Source organism: Saccopteryx leptura, chromosome 7, assembly GCF_036850995.1.
Source record: "Saccopteryx leptura isolate mSacLep1 chromosome 7, mSacLep1_pri_phased_curated, whole genome shotgun sequence".
Taxonomy (NCBI): Eukaryota; Metazoa; Chordata; class Mammalia; order Chiroptera; family Emballonuridae; genus Saccopteryx; species Saccopteryx leptura.
In genome coordinates this window covers 88,609,748-88,622,230 of record NC_089509.1, presented here as the reverse complement: position 1 = coordinate 88,622,230, position 12,483 = coordinate 88,609,748, and the positions used below count along the sequence as shown (strand labels likewise).

Genomic DNA, 12,483 nt, shown 5'->3' with positions numbered 1-12,483 from the left:
AAAACAGGTAGCTGGCTATGGTCCAGAAAGGGCAAGACCTGATTTTGCACTTCTTTCTGTCTCTGTGTTCTGTTTGAGCTAAACATAACACAGTCATGCCACCCGCACTTAGTCCTTTGCAGTGAAGTCAGACGTGCTGTTTCCTAATCCCTAGTAGCCTAAGGTAATAAACTCAACCTTAGTTATTTTAGATTTCTGTATATTATGGCCTCTTTGCAGTATAGAGGTATTTAAAAAATATGGCATGGCCCATCCTTTCTTCCTCTCTCCCTCCCACTCCTTCCCATTGTAAATAACCTCAGCCCACCATTTTCTTTGCTGAAAATTTATGTCTGAATTAAAAAGAAAAAAGTATATAAGCCTTTTAAAAATAATACCAAAGAATTTCTTGGCATAAATATGAAAATACCTGTGATTGTCCATCCCAGTCATCCCTTTCTCAGAAAGTCGGCTAGCAAATAGTATATATATGTTTAGAGATAATACTTTTGGAATAACTTTTTAAGGAAAAATAGAATTTTAATTTTATTTGAGACTTTTTTTTTGTATTTATGGTTCTTAAGTTTGAGAAAGCTTTGATATAATATTAGTACTTGGAGCTTCTATTTGTGTAAGTCTTACACCCCAGGGATGGGTAATAGGTTTCTAGAAGTTAAATGTTAGAGGTTAGGAATGACTCCTCTTGGGTACTGGGTTAGGGACTAGAAGAGGAAACAAGGGGAGGGGTTTTTTGGGGTGCCTTTTACTGTTTTTTTGTTTTGTTTTTACAGAGAGAGGGATAGATAGGGACAGAGACAGGAATGGAGAGAGATAAGAAGTATCAATCATTAGCTTTTTGTTGCGACTCCTTAGTTCATTGATTGCTTTCTCATATGTGCCTTGACTGCGGGCTACAGCAGACCAAGTAACTCCTTGCTCAAGCCAGCGACCTTGGGTCCAAGCTGGTGAGGTTTGCTCAAACCAGATGAGCCTGTGCTCAATCTGGTAACCTCAGGGGTCTCAAACCCAGGTCCTCCACATCCCAATCCAATGCTCTATCCACTGTGCCACTGCCTGGTCAGGCCCTTTTACTGTTAATTTTGGGGTTTCTTTAGAAATTCAAAAATTATTTTTTAAGCCATTATGTTTGTTACTTAGCAACAATTAATATAGCCCCTTTTTTTTGTTTGTAGAGCAGGTTTTAGAAAAAGAGACTTAAGAAAAGACTTGAGGAGAGCTGGGAAAATGTTCCGTTTCTTGTTCTAGATACTAGTTGGACAAGTTATTACTGTTTATATTATTTTGTGTAAAAATTTTCTTGGCCCTGGCTGGCTGGCTCAGCGGTAGAGTGTCAGCCTGGCGTGTGGAAGTCCCAGGTTCCATTTCCAGCCTGGGCACACAGAAGCGCCCATCTGTCTCTCCACCCTTCTCCCTCTCCTTCCTCTCTGTCTCTTCCCCTCCCATAGCCAGGGCTCTACTGGAGAAAAGTTGGCCCGGGCTCTGAGGACGGCTCCATGGCTTCGCCTCAGGCACTAGAATGGCTCTGGTTGCAGTGGAGCAAAGGCCCGGATGGGCAGAGCATCGCCCCCTGGTGGATTTGCCAGGTGGATCCCGGTCGGGCACATGCGGAAGTCTGTCTGCCTCCCTGCTTCTAACTTCGGAAAAATACAAAAAAAAATGTTTCTTAAGTCTTTTCATGAAAGCATCAAGGAAATTAAACTTTTTAGATTCTCTTATTTAAAAATATCAGTGAGGAAGTTCATTTGTATTTCAAAAATGTGAGATTTCATCCTCAGGATCCATTAGCCAGCTACGTGTCTTAAGTCATTTTTAAGATAGTCTCAAACAAATTAATTGGTTAAAAATTCTAGGCCTCATTGGAAGAGAATTTAAAATTGATTAGCTTTTCATCCCCCCAAATAAAGTTATCTCTAATAAGTCAGTCTTGAAAACAAAACTCAGGCGTATTTAATTTCCTGTCTTCTTTAAGCAATTGAAAACCTTACTCTCAGTAAAAATAGAAGAGTGTGTCCTCTTATCAGCAGTATGTCCAAATATATTTGAGGGCCTCAAAGTACTCAACAGGTTAAGTTTCTGTTGTATTCAAGAAAGAATAGTGTACAAATAAAACAATTTAAATTATGTATTTTTTAAATTTTAATATATTTCTTATAACCCAGTGTACCAAATATATTGTCATTTCAACACATATTCAATATAAAACATTATTCGTGAGATATTTTACATTCCTTTTATATACCAAGTTGTCACATTGATGGCACATCTCAATTCTGACTAGCAACATTGCCCATGTTCAACAGCCACATGGTGTGGACAGTGCATATCTAGACTCTTCCAGGGCACGGCCTGGGTCTAGTATTTCCATACATCCCTCACAGGGAGAGGGATTGGCATCATTTGAACACTTACTGTATGCCAGGCACTGGGATATATCTCGTGAAATCCCCACAACACAGCTGGGAGGTAGGGGGTGTTCAACCCATCTCAGAGCTGAAAGAACTGAGAAGTGAAGTGACTGGGCTGAAGTCACAGTGGCTGGTACAGCAAGGTCTACTGCCTCAGGCCTCTGTTGTCAGAGCCCTCAGGTGGAGGTGAGGTTCAGGCTGCGAGAGGGCCAGCAAGTTGGCAGCTGGATTTGGGCCTGTCTGCTTGAGCACTCTCTCATGTAATTTTTTTCTTTCTTTTTTTTAAGTGAGAGGAGGGGAAATAGTAAGACATACTCCTGCATGCACCCGGACTGGGATCCACCCAGCAACCCTGTCTGGGGCCGATGCTGCTTGAAACTTTTTTTTTCTTTTTGCACTCCGTCTGTTCATTCATTCTTTAAAACCCAGCTTAGATGTGACTTCCTTTGGAGGGCTGCTTCTTTCCAAACTGCCTTTTCCTTTGTGCCACAGGTAATCCACTCTCCAGTGTTCCTTTCATAAGCTATTTTATCACATCTATCAGACCCTCTTGCAGGAAGGAGTTCTTACCCTTTTCTGTGTTATGGACACCTTTGGTAGCCTGGTAAAGTTTATGGATGTTTTGGGGCATTCTGTAATTTCTCTGAATAATGTTTTTAAATGCATAAAACACTTAAGATTACAAAGGAGACTTAAGGATTAACAAAGGAGGGAGGTATTCCCCTCATCTGTATATTTAGTTTATCTTCTTGTAGATTGTTTTATCTTTAGGTCCCCAGGATCTAGTGCTGACTTAACACACTCGGATTTTTGTTGTTGTTTATTAGGAGATGAGAACCATACATTTACCATATGATCATATTACTTCTTTCCACCTGAGTCTTGATTTATTTAGGTTCTCCCACCTCAATCTTTTTAATTTTGTGGCAGTTCCATGTTACTTTAACAATTTAATTTTTTACATTTTTATTTTCATAGAATACCATTAACACTGGTATTCTTTTCCAACTATTTGGGTTAATTTTCAGGAGTACCTGGAGTTAGGGAAGGATTTGGCTTGAATAAAACTTTCAGAGCAAAGAACTCCCATTGGTTTTATTTTACTTTATTTATTATATTTTTTAGAGAGAGAGAGAGGAAGTGAAAGGGGCGGGGGGGGGGGAGGAGGAAAATGAGAAGCATCAACTCGTAATTGCATCATTTTAGTTGTTCATTGATTGCTTCTCATATGTGCCTTAACCAGAGGGGTGGTGGAGTACTCTCAAGCTGAGCCAGTGACCCCTTCCTCAAGACAGCAACCTTGGGATTATGTCAGTGATCCCATGCTCAAGCTAATGACCCCGTGCTCAAACTGGCAAGCCCACACTCTAACTGGCAACCTTGGGGTTTCAAACTGGGGCCCTCAGTGTCCTGGGCAGACACTCAGTCCATTGCGCTACCACCAGTCAGGCCCATTAGCTCTTTTTGTTTTTTGGGTTTTTTAAATATTTTTCTTTTTTCTTTTTTTTTTAAATTTTTTTATTCATTTTAGAGAGGAGAGAGAAAGAGACAGAGAGGGGGAGAGAGAGGAGAGAGAAGGTGAGGAGGAGCTGGAAGCATCAACTCCCATATGTGCCTTGACCAGGCAAGCCCAGGGTTTCGAACCGGCGACCTCAGCATTTCCAGGTTGACGCTTTATCCATTGCGCCACCACAGGTCAGGCCTAAATATTTTTCTGAAGTGAGAAGCAGGGAGGCAGACAGACAGACTCCCACATGGGCCTGACCGGGATCCACCTAGCATGCCCACCAGGGGGCAATGCTCTGCCCATCTGGGGCATTGTTCCATTGCAACCAGAGCCATTGTAACACCTGAGGCAGAGGCCATGGAGCCGTCCTCAGCTTGGGGTCAATTTTGCATCAATGGAGTCTTGGCTGCGGGAGGTGAAGAGAGAGACAGAGAGAAAGTAGAGGGGGAGGGGTGGAGAAGCAGATGGGCGCCTCTCCTGTGTGCCCTGGCCGGAAATCGAACCCAGGACTTCCACACGCTGGGCTGACACTCTACCGCTGACCTAGCCGGCCAGGGCCCTCAATAGCTTTATTTTAATTTCACATTTCTATTATGTTACTCAAAAAACCATCATGGTTAACTCAGAGAATTATTTCAGTCCAAGATATTTTTAAGTACACTTGAAGAGAAAACTAAAGGCTGCTTAAGTCTTCATTCATATTTGCTATCTTAGATCTTCATTGAGATGCACTGGTCATCAGTCTGAGCTACCTTTATGGTGCACAGGGCTCACCAGGGAACTGAAAGCGGCAGCATGACTGGTGTCCTTCTGCATTCTGAAACTCATATTTTGAATCCTGTCTAATTCCTCTTTAGTCCATTGCATTTGAAGCTTTTGACATAGCCTGAGTTTTGCATCCCTTTTTTGTATCTATGTTAATTGTTTTTTTAAAAAAAGAACTTCCAGTGTTCTGTGACTTAAAAGTATTGGGTTGTCTGTTCTATGTCTAGGCCAAAACAACTTCACGAAATCCCAGCCTTTTATTGTCCTGACAAAAACAAGGTGAATTTCATTCCTAAAAGCGGCTCTGCTTTCTGCCTCGTCAGCATCCTCAAGCCACTCCTTCCCACACCAGATCTCACCCTCAAGGGCTCTGGCCACAGTCTGACAGTCACCACTGGCATGACAACCACTCTGCTGCAACCCATTGCTGTGGCCTCCTTGTCTACAAACACAGAGCAAGACCGAGTCTCTCGAGGAACGAGTACAGTCATGCCATCAGCCTCTCTACTCACACCACCAGAACCAATTGAGGAAGCTGAAGGATAAGTTCTTTCTAGTGCTGCGTAGTCATTGTTCCCTCGGCAGTCTTGACTGGGACGGCATCATGTGCTTCCAGTTGGCTGTGAAGCGCTCCAGCTTTCCACAGTGGTATCTCACAGCACCGCATCTGGAAGAAAGCAGCCCCTCCGATGGCTCTGCCCCCTTATGAAGGCCAACCCTCAATACTTAGACTGCTTTTTCGAAAAGCACTGGCTGGCTAAAACAAAAATGGTCTCATTCTTTACATGTGGAGGGCTGATATTACATTGGTTTATGTTTTCAAAGTAAACTTCTTTAGAAACAAAATGCAACAAAAAACTGTCCCCTGCAAATATGATTCCTGGAGACGTGAATGATGCTGCAAGAAACCATCTTTTATATGAAAACGACTATTTTATAATACCAATGTTACATTTTCTGAAACGTAGCAAACAGATGTTCAAAAGATTCTTTGGTGGCCTCAGTTTCTTGTTTCCCTTTCTAGATGTGTGTTTTTTTTCAGATGTTTTCAGCTTTGGGACCAAAGGGATTGTTAACATTTTCCCAGCAATCTTAATCTCATGACTATGTTCTTCTCCCAAACAATAATTGATAGGTAAATGCATTGAGCAAGTATATGTTAAAAAAAATAAAAAGCAATATTAGTATATTATGTGATTTATGTTTTTTTGATGTCAGAAGTTTGTGCTTTGGGTGAAATATTTGTAAAACTGCTGTTTTCTTCAGTACTCTTGTACACATTTCACCATGTGGTCAGAAAAATTGTAATCTGGAGACGAGCGCTTAGTATGTTCTCACCCATTTTTGGAAGTTGGTTTAAAAGTCAGTGAGCCAAAAGGAAGCTATCCAGTGTTGATTGCTAGATAGAAGTAAGGAGCCCCTTTGGTTTTCTGTGCAATATTTGTCACATGATTTCCCTTTACCGCAGATGTCATTCTGCCTTTAATCATCACTGTATCATAGTCCCAAGAGATCCTAAATTGACTGTGCATGGATTTCCTCCTTTGCTTTCGTGATGTTGTTGTCTTGTGGATTTGGTCAGGGTTAGTAGTTTGCCAGGAGTGATCTATTGAATAGCGGTAGTCACAGAATCTTGCAACTGACATTTCCTTTATGGTAGTTGGCTCTGAGACGTTTTACCTACAGGTTTTGCTAGTTGTCCCTCCCAACATTCCACACAGTGGGGAAATCAGGCAAAGGAGAGCTTTGGAGCATAAACAACAGGAACCTTTGAAAAGATCCACCCAGTTTTGGATTTAGGTTCATCCTAATACAGTCACTACCAATACCACATGTCAACAGTATTTTATGTCTGGGTATGTGGTAGTAAAGTTAAGGACAGCTCTTTTAAAAAGTGAGTTTCAGCAAATTGTTGATAAAAAGCATCCTTCTGAGGTCTTCATATACTACCTTATGATGCAATAATTTAATGTTCTTATACATATTAAAGGGAGGAAAAAATTAAATACTTGTATAAGGGATACTGTTTAGATGGTTACTATGTCAATTATCCAGACATATTCCATCAAAGAAAACCTAGTGGTAGCAATATATCTTATGAAAGGACTTCTTATACTCATGCACCTTTAAAACATCTAAGTAATCAAAAATGCCCTGTTAAAGTTAACTTGGGGATGTATTTAGAAAAGTTAGATAAATTTAAATATATAAATCTGTCAGGTGAGTTGTTGAGACCGATGAATTTTGGTACTTTCTTTTTGTCTGAAACTAATTTACTTGGACACATTGTGGCTTCTAAATCAGTAAAAACCCAGTTATTTAGGAGCTAAATTTTCTGGTTGGTTTATTGAGAGCATTGATTCTTTGACCTTATCATTTCACCACAGAGAACTGCTCTATCAGAAGTAAGGAAAAGGTAAAACTGAAAATCAGGTGAGTTAATGGGAATGGTAGGAAGGGGAAGTTAACAAGATTAAAAAAACACCTCAGTTTTTGGATTACCTGAGTTCTCTGAAGTCTGTGTTCTTTTCTTTGCCTTACACTTAACTTTCTTCTATCTCTCCATCCCCACGTTGCCAGGGGTATTTTACAACTAGAATGCCACTTTGTAAAGTTTTTCCTTTTACTCCTGTGCATGTTTGTCTAATTCACATTTTTTCTGTAGAGTTTCCTATATCCTTAATCTAAAGTAATTTTAAATAGGAATGAGAGAACAAGCTTAGATTTATTATCTACACAGTCTTATAAGTGGAACTTGTAATGTTTGGATTGTAAGGAGAATGTGAATTTGTAGGTAAATGAATTGTATGGCAACCAAGCAGATCCCCTGGGTTTGGTAGAAATAGAGCCTGAGATTTGAAGAAGGAAAAAAAAGGTACAAGGTACAAACCACTCTAACTGCCAGTGCCAAAGGGCTAATTTTTAAACATAATGAACTTTGTCGAAGTCTTGAAAAAATATTAACCATAGGTCCATTTAGCTTTATTTAACTCTTAGTTCACAGGTGTTTGTTTTTTTTAAATGGGTCTCAATAAAATGCATAATGCTTTTTAAAATTACATTCCATAATTCTTGTTTTTCTATAGAAGACTATAGGAAGTAAGTTAATTAGAATAACTTCAATGAGAATATATTTAAAATTTTTTTATTTTAAATATTTCCATTGCAGTAAAAGAAACAGATGGCATGAATAGCAAAAGGAGCTGTTCTGTGGGTATTCACTTTGTCAGTCTTGTTATTTTTTTACCCTTAATTTCTTGTGATAAAAACATGCAAATTTACATTTTTTTTATACCACAACAAAGTCTATTGCTTGTCATGACTATTGTGAGCAATTATATTTTAAAAATACTTGTTTTTCCCTTTTGGCTAATATTATGAATATGGATGCCAAAATTATTTTTTATCTAGAGTCTTCATTTTGTTTAAAATATTTCTTACATTTATGACAAGGCAGATCAGCTTTTAGAAGGTGCTATTGCTACCTGTGGACTAACTGGCAACAAGAAAGGCTTCTTTTTAAAATGGTTCGCTTTTATTTGAAGGTATAAAAAAATGACAGAATTTACAGCTTTGTATATGTCCGAGATTAGGACTGGGTTGTCAAGATTTTTTTTTTTTTGTTAAAGGAAACAAAAGAAAAATTGCTACTACTGAATTTAACTTTACTATTCTAAACTTAAGATTCATTCCTTAATGCTAGGAATTTTGAAGTCTCAAAACCAGACCAGTGGAAGTGCTGAATTTGCATTAAGCTGAGAATACTTAACTCTGCACTTTAAGGTTTAAGTTTTACTCTTCCTAAATTAATGATGAGCAGAGCTTCCCTGAACAATATTTTGTTTATACAATCTTGTTGAAGAATATAATTTATGTTTTTTTAAAAGTCTATCATCTCTGTTGAAACTGTAAATCTTTTTTAAATGCAACTTTTAAAATTTTGGTTTTTTAACAAAATTCTCCCAAAACAGCATTCCAATGGTGGTAAATATTGTTACTATGTACTTAACTGTATTCCCTGTATCTGAACACTTGTTGCTGCCTCACAAGAAAACAGAACTTTTATGTTAAAAATAAAGTCTGTTCTTGAGAGTTTTTCCCTGTGTCCTTTTATGAATGTTGCCTCAAATTCAGATTTTTCATACTCTTCTAGCCTGAATTAACTTATAATTAGTATATTCTTTTTCACAAATTATTACTTCCTTGCTTCCTCCTTGCTCCAGAACTTAAAGTACCTGATCTGCACCCTGGAGGATATACGTATATGTTTACAATTCAGTATTTCAACAGTTTAAGAGATTTACCCAGGGCAATTTCATGCTGAAATACAGTAAGAGGTTTTTTCACGCTTTTGTTTTGGTAATTCATTCTTTTCTCTTTTTTTAACAGAGACAGAGAGAGGGATAGATAGGGACAGACAGACAAGAACGGAGAGAGATGAGAAGCATCAATCATTAGTTTTTCATTGTGACACCTTAGTTGTTCATTGATTGCTTTCTCATATGTGCGTTGACCGTTGGCCTTCAGCAGACCGAGTTAACCCCTTGCTCAAGCCAGCGACTTTGGGTCCACGCTGGTGAGCTTTTGCTCAAACCAGATGAGCCCGCGCTCAAACTGGCGACCTTGGGTCTCGAACCTGGGTCTTTCCACATCCCAGTTCGACGCTCTACCCACTGCACCACCACCTGGTCAGGCGGTAATTCATTCTTGATAAACCATCTTTTGTTTGTGAGTGTGGGTTAGGCTAAGGGGTTTAGTCTATGCACAGTAGGACTAGTCAGATATGCCCCAGTAACGACTACATGTAGTATCACTACTTAGAAAGCAGGGACGCCTTTTGAGTGAAGTTTAAAATGTCACCATGCCTATCAGTTATAAATAGTAGTCACAAAATTACTTCGTAAAAAATTATTTTGGGTGAAAAAAGTTAACCAGAATTTGGGGATAACTAATACATATATATTACATTTAACAACATCAAATGCATAGAATCTCAAACTGGCTTAAATTTTTTCCCGTTGTTTTTCTGTCTTTTCCTTCTACCTATAAAGAGGTTGGAAAGAACAAATTTAGCCTGACCAGGCAGTGGCGCAGTGGATAGAGCGTCGGACTGGGATGCCGAGGACCCAGGTTCGAGACCCCGAGGTCTCCAGCTTGAGCATGGGCTCATCTGGTTTGAGCAAAGCTCACCAGCTTGGACCCAAGGTCGCTGGCTCGAGCAAGAGGTTACTTGGGCTGCTGAAGGCCCGCAGTCAAGGCACAGTATGAGAAAGCAATCAATGAACAACTAAGGTGTCGCAATGAAAAACTAATGATTGATGCTTCTCATCTCTCTCCATTCCTGTCTATCCCTCTCTCTGACTCTGTCTCTGTAAAACAAACAAAAAATAAAAGAACAAATTTAGATCTCAAATTTATTAGTATTAAATGTACAAAAACAGTTCTTACGTCTATAATGAACCTTTCCCTTCAGTTTCTTTTAATGGATGTTAAATACTTTTTTAATTTCCTTACTGATTTTAGAGAGAGTGGGGGGACAGAAATATTGATCTGTTTCCTGTATGTGCCCTGACCAGGGATTGAACTCACATCTTCAGTGTTGAGATGATACTCGAAACAACCAAGGTATCTAGCCGGGGCAGGTATGAAATACTTAATAGCACTCTTTATAGCAGTGTTCCAGCAATGTACAGTAAGTCCTCAATGTCATTGATAGGTTCTGCGATTTTAAGTGAAATGACTTAAAACCCGTTTTACCATAGGTTTATTGATATAAATAAGAGTTAAGTTCCTATTGGATCTCATCAATATTATAATAAAAGGATGTTATCCAAGGACCTGCTGTGTATCAATATCAGTTTTTTTTCCTTGCTAAGATTAGGTATGCTTTTAAAATAACTTAAACTTCTAATTAAACACGGTATGATAAATAGCCTCTGTATCTCTTTGATTCAGTGTTTTTAAAACTGTTTAGAGGTCTTGAATTAAATGGGTCCAGCCAACATTTTTTTCTTAATTAAGCAGAATAGAAAACAAATATATGCACACATAAGGACTATATTTGTATTAAAAATTTTGCTAGATATAGAGATAGTCAAGTGATGTGACACATAACATTTCAGTTAGTCACAGACCGCATGATTGTGGTCCCATAAGATTTTAACGGAGCCAGAAAATTCCTATCACCTAGTGACATCTTAGCCATTGTAATGTCATAGTGCAATGCATTATTTATATTTGTGATGGTACTGGTATAAACAAATCTGTACTGCCAGTTGTATAAAAGTTTAGCACAGAAAATTATGTACAGTACGTAATAATTGGTAATGATAAATGACAATGTTACCAGTTTATGTATTTACTAAAATACACTCATATTTTAGTGTACTCTTTCTACTATAAAATAAGTTTGTTGTAAAACATGCTGTGTTGGCCCTGGCTGGTTGATTCAGTAGCTAGAGCATCAGCCGGGTATGCAGACCATCCCAGGTTCAATTCTTAGGGCACACATGAGAAGCAACCATTTGCTCTCTTCCCCTTTCTGTACCCCATTTACCCCATCCCTTTCCCTCTCACAGCCAGTGGCTCCATTGGTTTGAACGTTGGTCCCGGGTGCTGAGAATAGCTTGGTTGATTCAAGCATCAGCCGAAGATGTATATTGCTGGGTGGATCCTGGTTGGGGCATTTGTGGGAGTCTGTCTATTATTGCCCCTCCTCTCACTTTAAAAACAACCAAATAACAACAAGAAACATTATGCTGTGTTACATGTGCAGCCTCATACATCTCCTGTTTATTGTCTTTTGATTGCATCATTTTCTCTTGTGCTTGATTTATTTATTCATTTTAGAGAGGAGAGGGAGAGACAGAAACAGAGAGAGAGGAGAAACAGAGAGAAGGCGGGGAGGAGCTGGAAGCAACTCCCATATGTGCCTTGACCAGGCAAGCCCAGGGTTTCCAACCGACAACCTCAGCATTTCCAGGTCGACGCTTTATCCACTGCGCCACCACAGGTCAGGCTCTTGTGCTTGATTTAATTTCTTGTTTTATAAATTTAGTGCAGCCTAAGTATGCAGTGCTTATAAAGTCTATAAGTCCTAGGCTTTCCCATTCACTCACCACTCACTGACTCACCCAGAGAGGCTTCCGGTCCTGCAAGCTCCATTCATGGTAAGTGCCCTATACAGGCATACTGTTTTCTATTTTTTATTTATTTTTTATTGTTCCTCATCAATGTTTAGATACATGAATGCTTTCCATTGTGCTATAATTGCCTACAGTATTCAGTACAGTCACATTCTGTATAGGTTTGTAGCATAGGAGCAATAGGCTATACCATATAGTCCAGGTGTATAGTAAGCCATACCACCCAAGTTTGTGTGAGCGCACTCTGATGTTAGCACAATGACAGAATCACCTAACACATTTCTCAGAACATATCCCCATCATTAAGCAATGCACTACTATATTCATATTCCTATAAGGTTGTAAAATATAGTAAGATTTCATTTATTGGTTTTAGAGAAAGGAAAGCGAGAGAATGGGAAGGAAGGGGTAGGAAGCATCAACTCACAGTCGTTGCTGCTTTTATGTGCCTTGAATGGGCAAGCCTGGGGTTTTGAACTGATGACCTCAGCATTCTAGGTCAATGCTCTGTCCACTGTACCACCACAGGTCAGGCAAGCAGTTATTTTTTAGATGACTGGGGTGATCCAGAGGAGATACAGATGTGTCTTAGGACCACAATTTGGGTACTAATTCTGGCTCTGCAGCTTAATAACTGTGCATGGGGAATTGGATAAAGGAG

General features: G+C 39.2%; 1 protein-coding gene across 1 annotated transcript in view; it reads left to right on the top strand.

Annotated features, from left to right (window-relative positions):
* The window catches only part of FAM117B (family with sequence similarity 117 member B), an 89,256-nt gene extending 80,636 nt beyond the window's left edge, over positions 1-8,620 (top strand). Inside the window, exon 8 of the mRNA XM_066345491.1 lies at positions 4,905-8,620. Within this exon, the coding sequence (XP_066201588.1) occupies positions 4,905-5,223 (319 nt within the window). The 3' untranslated portion in view covers positions 5,224-8,620. The remainder of the gene's footprint in view (positions 1-4,904) is intronic.
* The last annotated feature ends 3,863 nt before the right edge of the window (positions 8,621-12,483 follow it).